This window comes from Armigeres subalbatus, chromosome 2 (assembly GCF_024139115.2).
Source record: "Armigeres subalbatus isolate Guangzhou_Male chromosome 2, GZ_Asu_2, whole genome shotgun sequence".
NCBI classification, from domain to species: Eukaryota; Metazoa; Arthropoda; class Insecta; order Diptera; family Culicidae; genus Armigeres; species Armigeres subalbatus.
Window position 1 is genome coordinate 106,940,216 of NC_085140.1, and position 24,878 is coordinate 106,965,093.

The 24,878-nt window shown below is 38.8% G+C and overlaps 1 protein-coding gene across 3 annotated transcripts in view; it reads left to right on the forward strand.

The window, feature by feature from the left end:
* Positions 1-24,878, forward strand: part of LOC134210603 (probable cytochrome P450 301a1, mitochondrial) — a 92,516-nt gene that overhangs the window by 67,037 nt on the left and 601 nt on the right. For all 3 annotated transcript variants that reach the window (XM_062686722.1, XM_062686724.1, XM_062686723.1), the window contains exons 3-6: positions 10,448-10,598; positions 23,681-23,793; positions 23,997-24,392; positions 24,457-24,871. In XM_062686722.1, coding sequence (XP_062542706.1) covers positions 10,448-10,598; positions 23,681-23,793; positions 23,997-24,392; positions 24,457-24,871 — 1,075 coding nt within the window. The remainder of the gene's footprint in view (positions 1-10,447; positions 10,599-23,680; positions 23,794-23,996; positions 24,393-24,456; positions 24,872-24,878) is intronic.

Genomic DNA, 24,878 nt, shown 5'->3' on the forward strand with positions numbered 1-24,878 from the left:
AACAGGGGTCGCTACAAGGAACCCTAGTAAGAGCTTACACCCGGGATGATGGGCCTGGAAAGCCCATGTTGGCGACAAATTTAGGTGGTACAGCTCTCAATCCTTGCACTGTGGCGGCGATGATGAGGGCTGCATTCTCTGCCAAAAAGATGCTACACTGCTTATATAATTGGATTACGTTCCATGTAAGATTCATTATTTTTGCCTTTCTCGTACAACAAAGTTGTACCAGAAAGGCTTTCATTTCACTCCCAAAACGTACTTTTTATAGAGCGCTTGTAGACCCATAGTATTATATACCATTCGGTTCAGCTCGACAAACTGAGCAAATGTCTGTCTATCCGTGTGTGTGTGTGTGTGTGTGTGTGTGTGTGTGTGTGTGTGTGTGTGTGTGTGTGTGTGTGTGTGTGTGTGTGTGTGTGTGTGTGTGTGTGTGTGTGTGTGTGTGTGTGTGTGTGTGTGTGTGTGTGTGTGTGTGTGTGTGTGTGCGTATGTGTAACATTAGACAATTTTTCTAGTACTAAACCTGAATCGATTTTGCTACAACAAGTTGCATTCGATGGGGAATGTTTTCTTCTTGTTCGCTATTGAATTTCATAATGATGGCACGTCTCAAAAAATAGTAAATATTCAAAGAGTTATGAGACATCATTATTTCGTAACAAATAAGCTATCGATTTTCTAGGTTATGTTCTCCCAAGACACAATTTATTCGAAACCGGCACACTGACAGCATAGAATACACAGCTTAGAGTAAAATCAGCAGTGATTCAAATCGTTCGGGGCTGTCAGTTTGAATATGAATCTGAATCATTCATTTTCCCAGCAGTGGCTCAAGATTCATTTTTTATAACAGTCAAGATTCAAAAGCTTAGAACTGTTATACCGCTCAGTTCTATTTTCTGCAGATTTGAACCACGAATGAATCACGAGATTCAAATATTTTTCAATTGTTTTGGTGTATGAATGCGTCATTTTATGTACGGATCAATCCACTTTGCATTTACCGCACCTTCCTCAGCAGCAACATAATCATTTCATTTAATGGAAAAAAATCAAACATGAATAGAACACTGCTGTGGAAGCCTGTGAGTTTGTTCTATTTTGGCTCATATTCAAACTAGAATAGTATTCGAAAATTTGCAACCAAACTGAATCACTGCTGATTTCACCCTTATAAGCATATAGCATATAGCATATAAGCATATAAACTTCACAAAGAAACATAGAAACCCACACTGAAAATAATCTACACGCTCATGATACTGGTTTCACACATGAATTCTCACTACTTGGGAAACATATCAACATAACGTGTGAATCCAGTTCCAAATGTCAAAAAATGGAACGTCCGATATAATAGAAATAAAGTAAGAATGGAAATGAGAAACACGTTAAAATGTGGTGGAATGTTTCAGTGGAAAATGGGGCTCAATGTTTTTCTTTATTAATTCCAAAATTAAGGTAATAATTCGATCGAACATTATCTATTAATGAAACGCAGTAACAACGTTCGTAGAATAATACATTTATTATAATAAAAAAAAAACACTTCACCAATCATGCATATGGAAATAAGATGGCATTTTTCGTATTATTCTTTTTTGGATCTCAGCCAAATTCTCTACATGCAAGTTTTCATGCCAAATATAATTCTGCAATCCGAAGTTCAAGTAAATCTGAAAAAGTTGTGCATAAATTCATTTACATTTTTTGTAAAATTGAATTTATCAAAACTTACCTTTTTGAAACAAAATACTAGAGGCTTGCAGCCATGTGCAAAACAATGAAAATTTACAGTTTTTCTAGGCGTCTGCTATTTTTTCGATTCAAACATATCGAACAAATCTCGCTTAACTTTTCAAAAGGACCTAAGTAACATTTTTTCATGAATTAATTTGAATAGCGCAATCAATAGCTTTCATGTTGTTCTGTTGATTGCGCTATTCAAATTAATTCATGAAAAAAATGTTACTTAGGTCCTTGAAAGTTAAGCGAGAAATATTTTCTGTTGCAAAGTGTTATTTGTTTTCTCTATCATTGCTACGTCAAACCAAGTTCAAAACACGTCATAATCAACAGTTTTTCCAAGTGGCGCTAATTCACATTTATTCCTTGCGACTTTAACGTGGATGGGTAGTGAAAATGGCGAATGATAAAACACGTTCGATTCACATTAAAAAGAATATTGTGTGAGCGTGTATAATATTTTCAGTGCATTAATGAGTTAAAAAGTACCTATTTTAAGATTTCATGTATACACAGAAAATTCTCGTTTATTTTTCAAAATGACCTAAGAAACATATTTTCATGAATGAATTTTAATATTGCGATCGACAGACCAATATGATAGCTTTTGATTGTAGTACAAATTAATTCATGAAAAAAGATGACATATGTTCTTTTAAAAGTTAAGCGTCATTTCTGCCATTTCTTTCCCTATGGGCCGATGTGAGCAGTGAGAAGTGAAAAGTGAGACGTGAGAAGTGCGAAGTAAGGAGTGAAAAGTAAGAAGTAAAAATGAAAAATGAGTAATGAAAATCACCAGATGATCCGAAATGAAAACAAAATGTTTTTCCAAATTTAATCTAGACTATCCTTTGAAAAGAGCTGAAATTTTTTTGCTAATATTTTCAAATGGATATAATAGAAAAACCACGCATCCCACAAAAAAGTGTTGAATGGGTGACCATCGCAAAATCAGTCAAACTTTTTTATAAAAATATTGGAAACAATCCAAATTGAGCCCTACACTGAAAAAAATCAGTTTAAAATTTTTAAAGTCGATTTGCGAAAAAACGCCCTTTTTTATTTAAATGAAATTGTGTCTCAAGATAGGTGATTATGTTCCCTGCCAACCGTCCATGCATCGCAAGCTGGGCTCTCTTAAGGAAAAAAAGTTTTTCTAACAAAAACTTTTTCTTGTCGGAATTATTTTCAGTGTAGTTTCATCTGAAACTAAACCAATGAAACCCATCGTTATAGAACCTCAAGCAAATCTATTTTTATGATACATTGTCTAATTTAGTCACTAAATATAGTTTGTTTTTTAAATTAAGAGTAATATTAAAAAGGGGTTTATATCTTCAAAAAAATATTATATTCCATTATTAGCTTCTTTAGTCGCGCCCAGTTACTACAAAAACATTGTACTCTGCCTGACTGTACAGGAATACTTAATATGAGTATATATCTCGCTTAACTTTTCAAAAGGACCTAAGTAACATTTTTTCATGAATTAATTTGAATACTACAATCAATAGCTTTCATGTTGTTCTGTTGATGGCGCTATTCAAATTAATTAATGAAAAACATGTTGCTTAGGTCCTTTTGAAAAGTTAAGCGAGATATATGTATACATATGTTAAATCCACCCCTTAAAGACACTGAAAAAATCAATTCCGTCAAGAAAAAGTTTTTGTTAGTAATTTTTCCCTTCAAAGTGCCCAGCTTGCGATGTATGGACGGTCGCCCGAATAAAAAATACAGTAGAATAACAATACAATTGATTGTAACACTACTATTAATAACAATAAATTGGCATTAGATTGTATTGTAAATGAAACCATAGAAATACATCAGAATGCATTGTTATGAACCATACACTCAAATGTAAATGAAGTTTTCGCAATAGAATGTACGGGTTGTTAAGCATCGTAACTATACATAATCTGAGATTTTTCCATACAGTTTTTTCGTCACACAATAGAGTGTATGGTTAATATATTGTTGAAATATCCGTACAAAACTGTTCAAAATACAATTGATGGTATTGTATTTGTATAGTAAAACAATACGATTTTTGATTTCTCATTAGTGACAGCTTTACTGTTCAACAATGCAATTTAAAGGGAAATAATGCATATTTGGCGCTATGAGGCAAATATTGTTATATAGTTTATATGCAATGTAAAGAAACGTTTCAAAAGTCATCAATGTATGAATCTTATGTACGAAAACGTTTCAAAAACAATTGTAAGTATTGTTACATTAGAGAGATATGTTGATGTATTGTATCCTCAGTGTTGATACAATCTGTGCAACCATCAAGAAACAACGTATCCTATTGTATACCGTATATTGTATGGTAATCCAATTGTTTACACTATTGAACCAATAGTACATTTTTATCCGGGTGGTAGGAACATAATCACCTATCTTGAGACAAAATTTCGTCCAAATCGAAAAGGGCGTTTTTTGCAAATCGACTTTAATTTTTAAATCGATTTTTAGTGTAGGGTTCAATTTTGAGTTTTTCAAAAGTTTTATTAGAAAGTTTGACTGATTTTTCGATACAAAACTTTGTTGTAGGATATGTCGTTTTTCGATTATATCCATTTAAAAAAATCAGTAAAAACAAGTTTGACCCTTTTCAAAAGATAGTCTGAATCAAATTTGGAAAAACTAAGTATGCACTTTTCTTTTTACAGCACCTCTTAAATATTGACCAATAAATTTACAAAAAGTCAACTTAAACAATCAGAACACTTGCAAGTTCCCAAAAAGTTCTATTTTGGCTTTACGCATTTTATTACATTTCTCGCATAACTTTTCAAAAGGACCTAAGTAACATTTTTTTCAAAAATTAATTTGAATACTGCAATCAATAGCTTTCATGTTGTTCTGTTGATTGCAGTACTCAAATTAATTCATGAAAAAAATGTTACTTAGGTCCTTTTGATAAATTATGCGAGATTTATAGTACAGCAAAAAGCCCATTGCTGATAAACATTCATTTCGAACAATACACCGCAGATTGCTGGTTGACTACTAGCGACTACTTTAACGAACTATTTAAGGAACAGCTACTTTAACCGACCGTGTCCATTTAGCAAGTACGGTGTTGAACATAATCTGGAGATTAAAATAACACTTTAATAAAGTTTTAAAAAAACTTAGCAAGTAACCGCACAATATTGAGTAAAACAAATTAAGGGTGTAGCATTTCCGCATGCGGTGAATGAATTTCGTACCGTGTATATAACTGACAGCATGAATGTTTGTGTTGCTTCTTTCGTGCTTTATTGATGATGCTAACCTCTCAAGCAAAGTTTTCCAAAGCTTCAAATGTGGAATTTTTTTCACTTAGTTTTATTTTCATTGAATCGACGCCAAATGTGCACTAAATGATTCGATTATTTTCACAATAAGTAGGTTTAGGTTCAAACTTAGTTCTGATACTTTTTCTTGTGAAATGTTGGTTTTTTATAATAAAACTAATGTGATCGGTGCTATTCGCACTGAGGAGGTGGGTAATTGTAAGATTGTGTTGGTGAGCCGCAGGGTAGCCATTCTGAATGACACCGTAAGAGGCCTTAAGGCATTATTCTACTTTGGATCGTCTTGAAAAATTAAAAAGAAAACGCAGTAAATTTCAATTATGCTATTGGTGTGTTTGAATAGCTGGCAACAATGTCACGATATGTGAACATAAACAGCTAGCATCATAAAAAAATGAAACATAAATATAAACGTAAATCAAAGCTAATCTGTTGATTTTCGGACACATTTCGTTAGTTTATGTTACCGTTTATGTTACCGTAGTTAAACCGTATTGAGTAATCCTGCGTACAACTCAGACTGAAATCGTTCACATTAATGCAATATTTACGGTAGTCGGATGTTGACAAAACAAGTGGTTATTTTTGTCTGCCTTGTAGGTTGGTAGGTGTTGGTAGTCAAGTTCTCACGACTACTAATCTTAAGTTGATGATTTTTATGGTACAACCACAAAGAGATTGGAGTGCCACCGCAAGTCACCTTAAGGCTAACTGCTTTTTGGTTTGGGTGGTTTGGTTGGTTTAGGTGGAATGATGGTGTAGTTTGGGCATATGGGTGATTTGAACATAGCGTTCGTTTTCATACACCTCCTTATTTCCATATTATGCGGCTTTTTTCATTTATATTTATGTGAATTGTTGGTTTCATTTTCACAAATGTACTTGTACAATTATTACACAAAGGGATGGAAAATCAATGTATGACATACAACTAGTTTTATTGAACTTTAATATTACATTGGTGAAAAAACACTACGTGGGAATCAGCCCTAAAACAATTGAATCATTTGTTTGAGAAACTGCATAAGTCCATTTTACACTATTTCGAGAAAACAACATAAAACTGTTTTTGAACAAATTTGCACCAATTCTTTCGATTTCTTCGATACAGATCAATAATTTTTGTCAAAACTCAACACCCTGAGGCACTTCCAGTGCAAAAAATGTAAGCTGTTCTCCACAATTGCTTTCCAAAGTACGTGGACATATGTTGTTTCTCAAACAATCGAAATTTTTTTCATACATTCCTGAACATAATTTTTTTTTTCATATTTTTTGCCAGAATACGGGTTTTTAGACAAGGATTCAGAATATATAAAAATCTCATTTTGGCCAAAAATGTTACATATGCAGTTTCTCAAACAAACGGTTCAATTGTAGGCGCAGCAACGCGTCTGGAAAGTTAATCCATATGTATTTTTCAAAACGCGCCGTTGCGCTAATCATTGTACTATCGCACGATCGCATATTTGTAACATATGCATTTTTTCCTTTCTCGTACAACAAAGTTGTACCGAAAGGCTATATGATTGCTAAAAAAAACTTGATAGAAGGCCCGGAGACCCATAGTGTTATATACCGATCGACTCAGCTCAACAAACTGAGGTGACGTCTGTTTTTTTGTGTACCGTGGATAATCGAATTTCGGACACTCTCAAACTTCGGACGCTTCAATTCGTATGGGAAATTTTCTGAAATATTTCATCGAAATGTTTCGTCAAGCTGGATCGGAAGGAATAATAGTTTTTGCTTGTTTTAGTATAGTTACATTCTAGTAAGACATGTTAAAACAACGCGCCGAAATGATTAAAAGACAGCCTGAACTGTGCAGTGAGAATTGTGTTCAATTATTCCCCCCGGTACTGTGTAATTAGGTGTCCGAAGTTTGAATCTTTGTGTCCGAAATATGAATCGAACCTCGCCGGTGGCCGAGGTTTGAATCAAACAGAAGCCGGACATTTTCATAAATTGCAGACATTCTTCGCAATATTTTGCACATATTTAATACTTGGGTCAAAGATGAATACTATACTTAGTGATTGTGATGGTGGTTTAAACGAAGGGATTTGAAATGTGAGTAAACAGGATGATTGTATATCAGAAAGTGCTTAAGCGTCCGAAGTTTGAGTTTGCACGGTATGTGTGTGTATGTGTACACATTTTGTAGGCACACTTTTTAGAACTTAGAATTATCCGATTTACTAGCAACAAGTTGCATTCGACGGGGAATTGTTTGCTATTAAAAATGGGCCCGATCAGTGCGGGTCGGAATTGTTGAATAATAAGTGTTTTTCCCCAAAGGGCCCCCGTGAAAATTCAAAGATCATTTTGGTTTGAATGGTGGTAAGGCAAAATATTAAAATGATCGAAAAAATGTGATCTATTCCCCAAAGAGCTTTTTGACCTTTCTAATGTGATTTTTTCAATATATTTTATAATGCACGAGAAAGGCATCATCACTGCTAGGTGGATTAATCTGGGTTTTGTATATGTAGGTAGACTATCCGACACTGTTAAATTATTACTTCCCCCAACCAACCCCTGTCTCGACACTGAACCATCGGTGTAACGATATTGTGGTTCTGTACTCCGTTTTCACCGACCTTCGTAGAGCCTCCGTGTTGTCTTCTCACTTAAAATGTCTCGCGATGGAGTTATTTATTATACCTAATGGAGGATTGTCAGCTGTGCCAGGGGGAAGCTGCCCATTTGCGGGACCTTATTCTCCTTCAAGTTCCGATAAACAAAGTTGAATCCGTTTTGAAACGTTTCTGGCGAGGAATCAATACCGCCTTGCAGAATTAGACGTCGGACTCCTTTGCACCCCGCACCAAGTCCACACACGTTTACTGGAATGTTTAGTAACAGTATCCCGTACCTCGTCATGATCAAAATTTCTATTCGTTTTGGTGCGCACTACAGACACAGGATAGAAACGATGTGATTCAAACTCACAATCAACTTGCATGTGTGTTGTGGCGATTGTCAACGATTTCCTGAAGTCCTTGAAGCTGATAATGCCTTTATGATACACTAGTTCTGCCTTTCAACTGCTCCAGAACGGAAATTTGGTGAGCCAATTCCAATATATATATATTATTCATTTACATTAAAAACTATATGAAAATAACGTAAAAAATATTAAATAACCATCAGGGCACCCGATTGAAGCGATTTGGATAGGAAGAGTGGAATCGCCAACTTCCTATTGTTAACATCTCGTGAATAAAGGGCGGGCTCTTCTCCCCATCTATTGGGTCAATCTGGGAAACGAGGGCTAGGTTATATTATTGTATGTACTAACTTTCTTCTGGAAGGAGATTCTCTATTCATCCCGTGGATTCGCATAAGTGTCTCTGCTTATGGAACCACCCCACCCATTTTTTAACCCTTCATACAGGAGTTTGATGAAATACAAACAATAATATAATCATGATCAAATCGTTTGTCAGATATGGCCAGTGCTATCGGCAGGTGCCTTGCTACAATAGATGGTAGTATCATCATCATCATCTTATTCTCCTTCAAGTTCCGAGTGTACTTCATGCAATCTTCAATTGCATCTGCGACTCCGAGAAGGTTCGAAATAGTGAGGTTTTGCTAGTCGAAAAAAATGGAGTGAATAGTTGCGTGAGTGCTTTACTCTTTGTCTTCTTTGTCTTCTTTGTCTTCTTTATATTCTTTGTCTTCTTTGTCTTCTTTGTCTTCTTTGTCTTCTTTGTCTTCTTTGTCTTCTTTGTCTTCTTTGTCTTCTTTGTCTTCTTTGTCTTCTTTGTCTTCTTTGTCTTCTTTGTCTTCTTTGTCTTCTTTGTCTTCTTTGTCTTCTTTATATTCTTTGTCTTCTTTGTCTTCTTTGTCTTCTTTGTCTTCTTTGTCTTCTTTGTCTTCTTTGTCTTCTTTGTCTTCTTTGTCTTCTTTATATTCTTTGTCTTCTTTGTCTTCTTTGTCTTCTTTGTCTTCTTTGTCTTCTTTGTCTTCTTTGTCTTCTTTGTCTTCTTTGTCTTCTTTGTCTTCTTTGTCTTCTTTGTCTTCTTTGTCTTCTTTGTCTTCTTTGTCTTCTTTGTCTTCTTTGTCTTCTTTGTCTTCTTTGTCTTCTTTGTCTTCTTTGTCTTCTTTGTCTTCTTTGTCTTCTTTGTCTTCTTTGTCTTCTTTGTCTTCTTTGTCTTCTTTGTCTTCTTTGTCTTCTTTGTCTTCTTTGTCTTCTTTGCCTTCTTTGTCTTCTTTGTCTTCTTTGTCTTCTTTGTCTTTTTTGTCTTCTTTGTCTTCTTTGTCTTCTTTGTCTTCTTTGTCTTGTTTGTCTTCTTTGTCTTCTTTGTCTTCTTTGTCTTCTTTGTCTTCTTTGTCTTCTTTAACTTCTATGTCTTTGTCTTCTCAAATCGGATACTGCTAGATACCGAAACTATTCCAAACCGTCTCTCAAAAGTTCGGTTTTGGGGTGACTTACTGCCCGAGGAAGGCAAAAACATATTGAATAACATGTTACTCATAATTTTGACATTGATTCATGAGCCCAAAAAATAAGTTAGCAGCCAAACGGAAATGAACTGATGGCCTTTTGAACTAATGTGTAATAACGACCAAACCAAACAGATGGTGCGAATATATGGGTGGTCACCTTGAACTTGTCCCTGGACCAGTGCCTGCCACCATCCACGACTGTCAATGAGCGCAGCCGAAAAATACCCAATTTTTGTTTACGCAGTGCCGGCGCAGTCACCTGCATTGCTTATTTTGCTAAACAGTTAAACAAACTCGTTTTGCTAGGCGGAACGAACGAAGAAGATTTCAATTCCGTGCGTCCGAGACGAGTTGCATCCGTCCGTCTGGCCCAACTTAGCGAGTAATTAGCGAAGTGCTAATTCGGCTGCCTTTGGCGGATTGACAATAACCTTTCCCTAGTTCATGTGTCGTTAACGTAAGCGATGACATGAGAATGTTTACATCATTGGACTCTGGGATTTTTTCATTACATGTCTATTTTTTACATCAGAACGAGAATACACGCTGGCGTCAACCGGCCTATATTGATTTAATCAAATAAATTCCCTAAATATAATATTGGTATTGCAGTAAGATAAAACTGATGTAAATAAATTTGACAAGCCTTACATGCATTATTGGGAATTGAAATTTCGATTCATAGAGGATCGAGCTAGCTGTAGTTTCACCAGGACCCTTGATTTTAACTTCTCATTAATTATAGGCAAGTCTTTTTTAAACTATAAAACTTTGATCGAATCGCTATAAATAAAGATCCCGCTCCCTAAATATGTTTTTTTTTGGAAAATCGGGCCCGTCTCTATACCTTTTTAACATCAATGTATCTATATAAAAAATAAAATTACCCAGTTTTACAAAACATTTCTCCCATTTTCCATTCTTTGCAGCGTTTTCCCCATCATCGGTCAGTACAAAATCTCCGATGTAGCGATGATATCGTTCCTGCTGCACGAGCACTTCGGCCGGATAGTGCGTCTGGGGGGTTTGATCGGACGGCCCGATCTGCTCTTCGTATACGACGCTGATGAAATCGAAAAGGTATGTCATGGCGCAACTTCATCGCATTTACAGTCTTATCTCGGCTCATGCACGGTTCATAATACATCAGCAACGGCCCAAGACGTGCCTTGCCGGCCCAGACATCATAAATATTCATAGCTAACGCTCCGGCGCAATATGATCAAACCGCAATGACCGCTAACCACGCAAAACGCTAGGAGGTTTTGTTGACTTGCTGATCTTGGGAAGAGTTCGGCGATGGAAATTCGAAAATATGTAAATTTTATTTGCATTCGTAGAATCATATAAAAATAGTGTCAGAAAAACTGGTTTCGACATGGCAAAGAATGTGCATGGCAAGGTTTTTGAACCGGAGCTGTGACCAGTGGTGGCTGTTGGCATGGGCCTGACAGAATTTCTGTTAATGATATACAGAACTAACGGACAAAGCCTAGGGCTATCTTCTCTCGTCAATCTGGTTCAAGGTTTACGTCTTTTTAAGTTATCAGGTTGAAGGGGGTGTTCGTGATACATCCCTCACTACTTTCTTGATTTCTGCTCATTTGTCCCGATAGTAAACTTTGTCATCGGGTAGCGCAGGTTTCCAATGTTTACATTTGGGTAAACAAACCAGAATCCACAATTTGAATGCCTAGTAGTCATCAAATGAAACATTTATGAGAATCAGTTGAATAAATAAGAAGATAACGACCACAATATGACTCATGACCAAAAAAATATTATGTGACAATGAGACAAACCCACAAATAGTCATGTTATCGAAACCACCGAATTGATTATCATGTAAGTTTACGCCATCAGTCACTGAATTATTAAATCACGAATTTTGCTTTTAATATTCTACTTTTCTATTCTACTACTCTACTTTTAATATTCTACGCAACTAGATCAGAATATCCGTAGTAGGGAATTTCTGTTGCTGATTTTAATATCGATATCATCTTAAAAGTTTTTTGAACGGATTCCTCCCGACATTAAAGGCTACCTTACACCTCGGAAAAAATTTCCGCCGGATTTTGGTCCCCGTATATTTTAAATGGGGTCGGCCCCATTTAAAATGCACAGGGACCAAAATCTGGCGGAAAATTTTCCCAAGGTGTAAGGTGGCCTTTAAGGCCTTCACTCTCCTTCCCCATAATTGAATCGGGGCTCAGAAAAAAATGGTTATGTTTGAAACACTTTAATAAATTTTCCGCTTCAACTTCGTTTTTCTCGGAATGAGCGATTTGTTACTCCTTTTGAAAATTTAAGCGAGAAATACAGAATTGTTTTCATGTTGTTGATAGATCATTTGATGTTGAATCAGGTTCTTTGTAGTCCCGTAAATATGTTTCTGGTAAATGTATCGCCGTTCCCGTGGATTTTTATGAACTTCGCATAAACTTTAGATTTCATTAATACACCTTGTCCAACTAATATGTCCAAATAATTCGTTATTCCTGAACAGTGAAAACAGTGTTGTTCAAAGAGTAAATATGAGTTCGAATTTGTTGCTTCTTAGTGAGCTTTAGGTACATACCTGTCAAAATTCTAATTAAAATCGATCCGGATTGTTCGTGGGAGAGGGGCCCTCCTTAGCCGTGTGGTAAGATGCGCGACTACAAAGCAAGACCATGCTGAGGGTGGCTGGGTTCGATTCCCGGTGCCGGTCTAGACAATTTTCGGATTGGAAATTAGCTTTAGCTCAGCTTTAGCATAGCTTTAGCATAGCTTTAGCTTAGCTTAGCTTTAGCTTAGCTTTAGCTTAGCTTTAGCTTAGCTTTAGCTTAGCTTTAGCTTAGCTTTAGCTTAGCTTTAGCTTAGCTTTAGCTTAAGTTTAGCTTTAGTTTTTAGCTTAGTTTTTAGCTTAGCTTAAGTTAGCTTAGTTTAGCTTAGTTTAGTTTAAGCTTAGCTTTAAGTTTAGTTAGCTTTTAGCTTAGTTTTTAGTTTAGTTTAAGCTTAGTAGCTTAAGTGAAGAAGTTTAAGAAGCTAAGTTAAGTTAGCTTTTTAGTGAAGCTTAAGCTTTTAGTTAGCGAAGCTGTTTCCACCCCAAGAAGTTCCCAGGAAGTGTTCCAGCCCCCAAGTGAAGCCCCACCTGTTCCAGCCCCAGCCCCCACCCCTGTTCCCCTGTTCAGCCCCACCACTCCACCCCCTGTTCAGCCCCACCCCAGCCCTGTTCACCCACTCCACCCTGTTCACCTGTTCCACCACCCCCACCCCACCCCACCCCAGCCCTGTTCCACCTGTTCCCACCCCAGCCCTGTTCCCACCTGTCTGTTCCCCACCCTGTTCCTCACCTGTTCCCACCCTGTTCCCACCCCACCTGTTCCCAGTTCCTGTTCCCACCCTGTTCCTGTTCCGCCCTGTTCCCCAGCCCTGTTCCCACCCACCCCCAGCCTCTGTTCCCACCCCCTGTTCTCCACCCTGTTCCTGTTCCCACCTCCCAGCCCCTGTTCCTGTTCCTCCCACCCAGTTCCCACCTGTTCCTGTTCCCACCACCCCCACCCACCCCAGCCTCACCCAGCCCCAGCTCCCTGTTCCTGTTCCCAGCCCCACTCCCACCCCAGTCTCACCCCACCAGCTCCCAGCTCCACCCCTGTTCCCAGCCCCCTGTTCCAGCCCCACCTGTTCCCACCCCACCCCTCCCCTGTTCCCACCCCCACCCAGCCCCCACCCACCCTGTTCCCAGCCCCCAGCTCCAGCCCTGTTCCACCCCACCCACTCCCCAGCCCCACCTGTTCCCACCCCAGCCCCACCTGTTCCACCCTCCAGCCCCAGCCCTGTTCCCCACTCACCTGTTCCACCCCCTGTTAGCTAGCTGTTAGCCTCACCCACCCCCCCACCCTGTTCCACCCAGCCCTCAGCTTTAGCTCAGCTCCACTCCCAGCCTGTAGCCTCACCAGCCTTTAGCTCCACTTCTGTTAGCCCTAGCTCAGCTCAGCTCAGCTCCCAGCTCAGCCTCCCCCTGTTTAGCCCCAGCTCCAGTTTTAGCCTCAGCTTTAGCAGCCTTTAGCTTAGCCAGCTTAGCTTTAGCCTCAGCCTCAGCCTCAGCTTAGCTTTAGCTTTAGCTTAGCTTTAGCTTAGCTTTAGCTTAGCTTTAGCTTAGCTTAGCTATTTCTCATGTTCTCATGTACAATCGCTAGAACTGGAAATGGACTTCCATACCTTTTCTCTTTCTATTCCTATACTTTCAACTTGAGTATTCTAGCAGTAATCTGCTAGAATTGGAAATGAACTATAAAGCTCGTTTCCTACATCTAATTAGAAATTTCATCAGTTCCTTTCTCGTATCTATCACATTGGCAGCTCGTTATCCAAGACGGACCACTGCCTCTCGAACCTAACCCAAAAATTTCAATAAATTCCGTATGAATTCATGGCAAGTGCAGAGGTATATTCGGCTTGCAGTGGGCGAGTGATTGCATCATCATTTCCTACCCCTTCTCTACATTGACTTGCATTCATGACCTAACAAATGAGATCATCAGTACTTGTACATTGAAGATGAGTGCTAGTCCCAAAAAAACATCTGTTGGTTCTCTGTGCAAGAACAGCTGATCTGGTCATAATGGAGTTGCAACTACGAGTAGTCAATCAAGCTCAAGCTCAAGCTCAAATTCCTCTCGGAATTCCCCCGGAAGTTCCTTTCGTAGCTCCTCCGGAAGTTCTTCTCGAAGTTGCTACGGAAGGTCCTCTCGAAATTCCTCCGGAAGTCCCTCTCTCATACTTTCGAAAGCTCCGCTCGGGACTTCCCTGGAAGCTCCTTTCGGAATTACTCCGAAAAAGACTCTCTCGGATTCCTCCAGAAGCTCCTCTCAGAGTTTTTTCTGGAAGTTCCTCTCGGTATTCCTTCGGAAGTTCCTCTCTAAATTCCTTCGAAAGCTGCGCTCGCGTCACCTCCAGAAGTTCTTCTCGGAATTCTTCAGGAAGTACCTCTTAGAGCTCTTCCAGAATTTTCACTTAGAAAGTTCCGCTTCAAATTCTTCCGAACGTTCCTACTGAAATTCCTCCGAAAATTCTTCTCAGAATGCATCCGAAAGTTCCTCTCTAAGATCCTTCTCAAGTTCCTTTTTGGATTCTTCCAAAAGTTGCTCTCCAAATTCCTCCTGAAGTTCTTCTAGGATTCCTTCAAAAGTTCCTCTAGGAAATCCTCCCAAATTCCTCTCGGAATTCGTCCGGATGTTCCTATCGGAGCTCCTCCGGAAGTTCCTCTCAAAATTTCTCCGCAAGTTTCTCTAGAAAGTCCACTGAAAGTTGCCTTCGGAATTGCTCAGGAAGATTCTCTTGGATTACTCCAGAAGCTCCTCCCGGAATTCCTCCGAAAATTCCTCTCGGAATTCCTTAGGCAGTTTTTCCCGGAGCTCCTTCCTCTCGAAATTCTGAATTTTCTCTCAAAATTCCTCCAGAAGTACCTCTTGGATTCCTCCAGAAGTTCTTCTCAAAATTCCTCTGGAAGTTCTTTTTAGATTCTTCCAAGAGTTCCTCTCAAAATTCATCCGAAAGATCCTCTATGAGATCCTTATAAAGTTCCTTCTTGGATTCCTCTCTGCATTCCTCCACAAGTTCTTCTCGGATTCCTCCAAAAGTTTGACTCGGAATCCTTCCGGAAATGCCTCTCGGAGTGTTTCCGGAACTTCTACTCGGAGTTTTTGGCGACGGCGGTGGCGTAAAAGAATTATCGTCGGCTTGGCGCGGCGGCGCACAGGTGACGTCATACTTACAGTGTGCAGGCAATCTCCTAGTGAGGGATGTAACTTGAGAATCTAGATTTGAGGTTTCCAGCACTTCCACCTTGGGAACCTGCAAAGCACAGTGCAGACACGTAGCATATAGTAGAGCGAATGTCCTTAACAGTGGTTGAAAACTAATTGGATTGTATTTATCGATCGATTCATGAGTTATTTTATAAAATTCCAATTTCCTCTTCAAATTCGAAAAAATATACATTGGTAATAAAAAGATCTTTTTTAAAAAAAATATCGTGAAAAAAACTCGTGGAAATTAGAAAGAATTACTCAATTAAAATTTTGAAAAATCTCATGGAAAGCTGCCATAATTTTCTTTGAGAATTCAAAATAAAGGGTGTATTCGATAAAAATGGCACACCAAAAATCTTCTGTAACTTTTGAACCGTATGAGTAAACCTGAAAATTTGAGTAAATCTCATTCATAGTGCATTGTTTTCATCTGCAGAGTTTCAAAGTTTTTCATAAAGTGGATCCAATCATGTCGTCGGAACAAGAAATTGTTAGGGACAATTTTTTTGTAATTTACAATCAAAATCGAGAGGCGTCCCACCGATCGATCGCTAGAAAGCTCGGGACTGTAAATTCAATTGTGTCTCGTGTAATAAGAACCTTCAAGGAGCGTCTAAGTGTTCAAAGGAAGGAAGGGAGTGGTCCAATGGACAGTTAAATGACCAGGAGTGGTATAACAGCTCAAGAAGTTTCAAAACATGTCCATTCGAGATGTCGCTAACAAGTTCAGGGTGTCGGTTGATTTTGTGCAGAAAACCATGAAACATGCTTGGTTACATGTTTACAAGGTGCAAAAAGCCCCGAACCGGAATGAAAAGCAAAACACCACTGCAAAAACCCGCGCCTGGCAACTTTACCCGAAGTTGTTTGTCAAATCGTGTTGCATCGGCATGAATAATGAAACGTACTTCAAGGCTGACTTCCTTCAACTTTCTGGGAAAGAATATTTCGTTGCCAAGTCTAAGCTTGAAGTTCCGGAGGATATCCGAACGAAGAAGTTATCAAAATTTGCAACAAAGGCAGGCGATTTGCGGATGTGGTGAAGTGAGCGCTCCCTTCATTACTTCCGGAACAATCAACGGTACGATTTACACCTAAGAGAGCCTCAAGAAGAATCTTTTGCCATCCATAAGAAAACACAAAGCATTTACTCAGTTTTGGCCTGATCTGGCGTCCTGCAACTACGCTCGAAACGTGTTGGAGTAGTACTGAGCTAACGGAGTCAAATTTGTGCCAAAAGATATGAACCCACCAAATTCGCCGGAACTTCGCCCAACTGAAAAATTGTGGGCAATTGTGCAGACGAAACTTCGCAAACATCCCAAAATTATTAAAAAAGAGCTGAAGTTGAAGAAAATTTGGGTAAAAACAACAAAAACATTGAGAAAATCGATTGTACAAAATTTGATAGGTGGAGTGAAGAGGAAGGTGCGCGCATTCGGGATGGGTGATGACATTGAATAAAACAAAATTTTTCATTCCCTGAAAATTTCAAGAAAATCCGTTAATCGGTTGAATTTTGGTGAGTAAATATTTGTGCGCCATTTTTAAACACCCTTTAAACTTCAGTGAAAAATCATAAGGATTTTTCATGAATATTGATAAGAATGTTTTCCATAAATTCGAACTTTTTTCAGGCGATTTTTCCTATTGAAAATAGAAACAATTTCCTTCACAAAATCGAAAGAATTTCCCATTAAATATAGAAAGAATGTACTTTGGAACTTCGAATGAATTTTCCTTGATAGGTCTAATGAACATCCTTTGAAAATTTGGAAGAGTCTCCTGTGGAAATCCGTTTTTATTTTCTCATGAGCATTTGAAAGAATGTTCCACTGAAACATTGCGGGAATGTGAAATATTGAGGGAATGTTAAGAGAAAACTTAAACAAATTTCTTGTGAAAATCAGAAATTGAATTTCTTTTCGAAAGTCTATCGATTTGTTCTTAGAAATACAAACCCATTTCAAGTTGAACAAATGTTATAATATCGAGTGGACATAAGCATTTTCCGCATTTTTTTGTGGCAATTCGAACGATTTTACGTCGAAGATTAGATGAATTTCAGATGTGATGTCTTATGTAAATTTTAGCGTAATTTTAAATCCAAACCAAATGCAGTGGAGAATTGAACAAAATATTAAGTGGAAAACGAATAAATTCAAAATAGGGTAAATCCGGGTGAGATGCCACACCTTTTTAAAAATCGACATTTCTTCAAAACAAATCGTTGAATTGAAACTCTAATAATTGTTTTTGATAGTTTAGGGATCCAACTACATAGTGTAGAAACCATTTGAAAAACAAAAAATCGGACAGTACTACCCAGTCAACACAAGATCGTATATGATAAACACATAAAATGCCAAAGTGGAGACCATTTAGGTACTTCCACATACAATATGTAAGTACGTATATCGCCTCCACTTAAGCATCTTAAGTTCCATGATATATGATTTTGTGTTGACTGGGTATTTACATTACAAAAAAAAAGTCAAATCCGGGTGGGATGCCACACCTCAGGGGGAGATGCCGCACGTGGGAAATGTTGGATAAATGAGATAAGATTCTTTTTTTATTCTCGATAAACGATATTTTTCAGCAAAGCATAATCTTTTATATTTGTATATATTATCAAACAAATTTATTGCGTGAACAATTTCTCATTTCTACTGTGATTGTTACACAGTCGAAGATATTAGTCATTAATAGGCTTTTATTTATTTTTTAACTTGTCTGACATTTTAAGATAGCATTAAATTCTTCGAAGCAATGTTTTTTCATTCCTGGCTTTCTTTCGTAGTATATATCCGCTCTTTTAGTTCATATCATGTACCCGTATTGATACCAATCGAATTATTGTGATGTTTTCAGTAGGGGGCGCGCATGATAATAATAAATAACGACAGAGATTAAATCGAAATCGTTCCTTATGCAAATATCAAATGTTATATGTATTATGCATGTTATTAAAAAAAAGAACAAATATCCTAGAACGTTTGGATTTTCTGGGTAGGATTCGCCTCCTAATCCCTTGCAATATCTTGGTCTTCGTATTTCACATGATTTTCACTCTTAAAAATAATGTATCATTAAAGTGCTGATAGTAGGTAGGTGCGGCGTATCACCCTGATTTTTTCGCGGCATCTATACCGATTGTGAGGTTTTTTTTCACTATATTTTTTACTCAAAACGTAAACTGCTCACAAATATAACCTACAAGCTTTATAGAGGATTCACTTAATGAAATAAACATGTGGATTCGTAAGAATTTTCACAAAATCTTACGAAAAACTCAAAGGTGCAGCCCAATCGTGTTGTACGCAAAGGTGACGTAGGACTACGTAGCTATTCTAAATTGATGGTATTTGCCATAATAATTTGTGTCGTTTTATTAACATTGAGCAAACTCGGAGGCCAACTGAATCAAGAAATCGACTAGTTGTTCCCAGTTGGATGGACTTTGAGTCTCTAACCGTGGAGTTAACATGACTCATCGGCCACTGATGCCACTCGACTGGCTTTCAGTCGGGGACATCACAATCCTTACTTTGACACGTACGCTTACATCGCGGGGGAAAACCAAACGTTGCCAATAAATATATTTGCATTTGGTTTCACGCCTCTACTGATTCTGCTTATTTCTCCTTTATTTCGGCCATTTTTGAGGATGGTCTCTTCCAAAAAGGTCTTTATACAAAAAAAGGTCCGATATGAACTTTCTTCAAAGTGCAAAACTCAATCGTAACTAGCAAATTTGATAGCGCGGCGGAGGGAGATAATGCAATTAATTTGAACGGATGGAATCACTAACAGCAACCAAGCTACCACGCTAAACCCGATGCCACCGAAACAATCCATTTTCGCAATTAACTCTTTCTTTCCATAAAATGTTGGTCCTGAGAAGAACCATTTTCCATTGCCCAATGGAACTTTCCAATAACTAACTGCATCTAATCACTTGTCAACACCTTGCGTTGCAACTGTCCGACCGCCACTTGATGATTTTTCGCTCAGCCTTCAAAATTTTGAATAAATTTTCCGCATTGCCACTGCCACCCACGCCTTCGTGCTACTGTGTCCGGTCCGCTGCATCGAATGTCGAACCGCCCTCTGTGGAATCCCGATCAAAATGGCTCGTGCGCGCCGAACAGCAGTTTTCTTGTATTTAATAAATTGAGCCCGTTAGCACCGCCCCTATGTGATCTGATATGGGTGTAAATATAATGTGCACTCATCACGATTAATTAAGAGGCGGGGCTAATGGAATTACTTCATTAGATATAAGAAAGCTGGTTTTCGCGAGCCATTTTGATGGGGATTCCGCAGACAATGTCGTAGAATGTTATTTGTCACTGCCTTGCAAGCGGAAAAAAAATGCAACAAAAATAAATAAAAGATTTTAAGAAATTAGGTTTTACGTAAAACAAATCAAAACAAGACACGTTACATTTTTTAGCGAAGAGTCCTAGTTGGAAAACGCATCATAAGTGAAAAAAAATTGTCAAAAATCAAAAAACCAAATATACAAGAAAGGCTATGTATTTTTCACGCTAAATGAAATGACACATGAAATTCAAAATAATTATAACCAATGGGAAAAAGTATATCTTTGTCGTCATTTTTCAACGAATTATATCTGAAAATCCTTCTTCACTCGAAACTTACGATCTGTTCGTATAAAACCGTTCTCAAATTGACATTTCAATTTTCATGGCTCAACCACCACCACCAATGCGATGGATTTCCGTTGAAAATGTCACCAGCGCCTCCGTAATGCTTTGTCCGCTCCGCTGCGATCGCTTTGATGCGTCCGCTCTGCGTGAAATCTTGTTCAAACTGTGGATTAGATCCAAACCCGCAAGTGATTGATTTTTGATGTCTGTGCTAGTGATGCGGGGCCCTCCTTAGCCGTGTAGTAAGACGCGCGGCTACAAAGCAAGACCATGCTGAGGGTGGCTGGGTTCGATTCCCGGTGCCGGTCTAGGCAATTTTTGGATTGGAAATTGTCTCGACTTCCCTGGGCATAAAAGTATCATCGTGTTAGCCTGTGTTAGCCTGTGGAAGTGCTTAATGAACACTAAGCTGCGAGGCGGCTCTGTCCCAGTGTGGGGATGTAATGCCAATAAGAAGAAGCTAGTGATGCATGTACGTGATTGGTTGGTTTACCTATTTCTAAACTTTTTATCAATTTTCGATAATAAATAGTTAAGAATCAGTAATTTCAAATAAATACAAAGAAGCGTTGACTCAGCCTTGATCGAATTATTCAAAAAAAAAATGAAAATCCATCGAGAAACGGCTGAGATATTAAAGTTTATTAAAGTCTATCATATTTTCGTGACGGTCTCCGATTTTCGCAATCGTAAAGTGTACCCCAATATAGAAAAGACAGACGTAGTCCTACGTCAAAATCTTTATTAAAAATAGCTTTAGAAACTTTACGGCCTCTGCCGCATAAATAAACGTGTGTAACAGTCTAATTACTTTTTTGGCTGAAAAGAATGAGCAGTTACTACGTTTTTGTTTTTGCTACAAAAGACACACTTTCACATACATTTGCGCCAAAAAACAAGTCCGTTCTACCAGATCTCTCTAGTGCGGCATCTATACCGCCGTGGCATCTCACTCGGATTTACCGTACAAAAAAAAATCAGTCAAATTTTCCGTGGAAATTCTAAAAAAAAATTCTTGTGAAAGTTCAAACAAAACTTTTTATGCAAATTCTAATTCTATCTGTGATGGTAAACGGAAATTTAAACGTTTTTCTTGGGGAAGGGTTGTTTGGCCGAATATTAGGCCGAAATAATCACTAGGCAGAAAGAAATAGGACATTTAGGACCGAAAAGTGAGAAATTAGAAGTAAGAAGAGAGACGTCTCGATTCTCATTCCTTATTTCTCACTTCTCACTCTAAAAACTGAGAAGGGTGAAGTAAGTAGTGGAAAGTATCACTACCCACTTCACACTACTCACTTTTCGTTATGAGAAGTGAGGAGTGAGAAGTGACACGTCTAACTTCTAGCTCCTCATTTGTAAAAGAAAAAAAAGAAGTGAGACGTCTCACTACTCACTTCGCACTTTTCACAGTGAGAAGTGAGACATGAGGAATGAGAATTGAGACGTTTCTCTTTTCACTCCTAATTTCTCACTTTTCAAATGACCCTTTCTGCCAAATTACACTTTCGACCAAATTACACTTTCGACCAAATGGCCCTTTCGGCCAAACGGTCCTTCCCTATTCAGCCAAATAACCCTTTCAGCCAAACAACCCTTTCGGCTAAATTCAGCTTTCGGCCAAACGGCCCTTTTGGCCAAACGACTCTTTCGGCCAAATGACCCTTTCGACCAAATGACCCTTCCGGCCTAATGACCCTTTCGGCCAAACAACCCTTTCGACCAAATGGCCCTTTCATCCAAACAACCCTTTCGGCCAATTGGCCCTTTCGGCCAAATGACCCTTTCGGCCTAATAACCCTTTCGGCCAATTAAACCTTTCGGCCAAATGGCCCTTCCCCATTCGGCCAAATTACCCTTTCAGCCAAACGACCCTTCCGGCCAAATGGCCCTTCCCAATTCGGCCAAATGACCTTTCGATCAAACGATTTTTTCGTCCAAATGACCCTTTCAACCAAATGACCCTTTCGGTCAAACGGCCCTTCCCTATTCGGCAAAATTACCCTTTTGGCCAAATGACTTTCGGCCAGATGCGTTTCGGCCTAATGGTTTATCCGGCTTAGTGACATTCGGCCAAATGGCTTTCGGCCGAATGGGTTTCGGCCAAACGACCCTTCCCCGTTTTTCTTAATGGAATCCAACCAAATTCTCTGAATAAATTCCAATGAATATTTTTTGAAAATTTGTTTTCTTTTTCGTTTCTTTTTGTTTTCGTTTTCATATTACTCATTAAAATTTACAATTATTTTCGGTAAAAATTCAAAAGTATTTGTCGTTAAAAAATCATACGAATAATTCTGTTAAAACAAAAATGAGCGAGCTTTGCTCGGTACCAGCGGTGTGAATTAACGTGGGGGTTTTTCTCTTGTGTATACTTTGCACTTTGGCTACAATTTTTTAACACTGGAATCGAGTGTCACCGGCGCAGAAGGAAGATGTTTTTCGAGGCGTTAAGGTCCTCTGTATGCATTTCACTATCTGCTGAGTCACTGATGACATTAATGTGTTTTTGTGATTACTAATAAAATTAGCCGGATGACATCGAATTGATCTGTTTTTGAAAGTCGGAACCCAAAAAATGCATATCATCCTACAGACACAGATTGGAAATGCATATCATTCTATTAGTATACTTTGCTGTAAGGTTGTTGTCATTATCGCAATAATCGATAACAACCTCTGAGTCATTATCTTAGCAAGAGCGGAAGTAAAGTATCTATCACCTCAGTTCTGGAGCTGTCCTTTAGTATAAATTCGATGCTCCAAACTATGCCTTAATTCATGTATTGCATTTTAATAATGTCCCGTTTGTGGTTATAAGATAGAAAAGCTTAATACAATTAAGGTTGGAATATGGAATATGAAATAGATATTGGACAAACTCTTCCTTTAAATTAAATATTTGTAGTGGATATTTACATATTTGTCAGCTTCATTTTTTATTTATTATGTTTACAGAGCTCAATGAATAAGCTTGAAGGGCAAAACCTTGAAAAATCTGGACTAATCCCCAGAGCTCGGACGGAACTAATCTCGGAATACGCCGCATTTGACCAATATTACTCAATTCCAAATTAAAACCAAATTTTATAGGTTTGAAACTGGTTTGAATGGATGTGTCGCACGAGTGGTTTTTGTTATCGTCTCCTTCCAGGCACACGGAATCAATTTAAGAGCTCCCCCTGGTGTGAACGGATTATTACTGTGATTCAGTACCACTTGGTGTAAAATATAAAATAAATGGTTTGTTTACACTCATGTTTTCATCTATCTTTTATGTTTTTGTTATGCAGCAAATAATTTTGATATGTTTTCACGACTCTGAAGAAAATGACATCCACAAACGATAAACCATCTTTTGAAAAATAAAAATCATTGGCAGAGATTAAATAAAAGTCAAGGTTTCTCGTCTCCTCTCTGCTGGTGCATTGAAGTCGCTGCGTTATTCCGGCTCAGGCTGATTGCTTTTGTGAATAAGCAACTGAGCAACCAACCGGTAGGCCCGCACTCTATTGTTGTAAGAAGGCTACCGAAACGCGACGTCGTCTTTGAACTTGACTGTGCCGGTTGGGCGATCAGTGGCGGTCGGGGAGCTCCGACGCTAAGCCAATTTATTATTTCCGAATAGCATTGAAAACGCAGTTTTTGAATGACATTGTGTTATTTTTCTTCTCTTTCGTACCCACAGGTCTACCGAAATGAGGGACCCACACCGTTCCGACCGTCGATGCCCAGTCTGGTTAAGTACAAGAGCGAGCTGCGGAAAGATTTCTTTGGCGATTTGCCCGGCGTGGTTGGAGTGTAAGTATTTAAAAAGACATAAGCCTGAACTTAGAATAAGTTGCGACGTTGTGCCGAATCGTCTTTTAATCTTTATTTTTGGATTTTGAATCCTATACCTTGAAAACCCATCCGTATGCAAAATTTCCACGGAGGATAAAAATCTTTCTGGTTGCTGATAACTGAACTAAAATCTATATCCACTTCGTTTTTCTCCCGAACAGTCACGGCGAACCATGGCGCGAGTTCCGATCCCGTGTACAGAAACCAGTTCTCCAGCTCTCCACCGTTCGTCGCTACGTCACTCCGCTGGAACAGGTCACCGAAGAGTTCATCGATCGATGCAATCAAATGTTGGATCACAACAAAGAACTGCCGGATGACTTCGACAACGAAATCCACAAGTGGTCTCTCGAATGCATCGGTCTGGTGGCACTGGACACCCGGCTAGGTTGCTTGGAACCGAATCTGTCTGAAAATTCTGAACCCCAGCAGATCATCAACGCAGCCAAGTACGCTCTGCGCAACGTAGCTACGCTGGAGTTGAAAGCACCCTACTGGCGGTACTTCCCAACGCCCCTCTGGACCAAATACGTCAATAATATGGATTATTTTGTGAAGTATGATTGAGGATTATGAGTACTTGTAATAAATCATATATCAATGATTGGTTTCTGCTTTCAGAGTTTGCATGAAGTACATCAAAAATGCCACGAAGCGTATGAACTTGGGTGAAGGACGCGCCCTGGACGGTGAGCCTTCCCTGCTGGAGCGAGTTATCAAGAATCAAAACGATGAACGGCTAGCAGTGGTCATGGCTTTGGATTTGATCCTGGTCGGAATCGATACCATCTCGATGGCGGTTTGCTCAATCCTTTATCAACTGGCCACTCGACCTGCCGAGCAACAGAAGGTGTACGAAGAACTTAAGCGAATCATGCCTGATCCGAAGACTCCTCTTACCTACCAGCTGTTGGACCAGGCTCACTACTTGAAAGCATTTATCAAGGAGGTTCTGAGGGTGTACAGTACAGTGATTGGAAATGGACGAACGCTACAGGAGGACACCGTCATCTGCGGATACAGGATTCCGAAGGGGGTTAGTT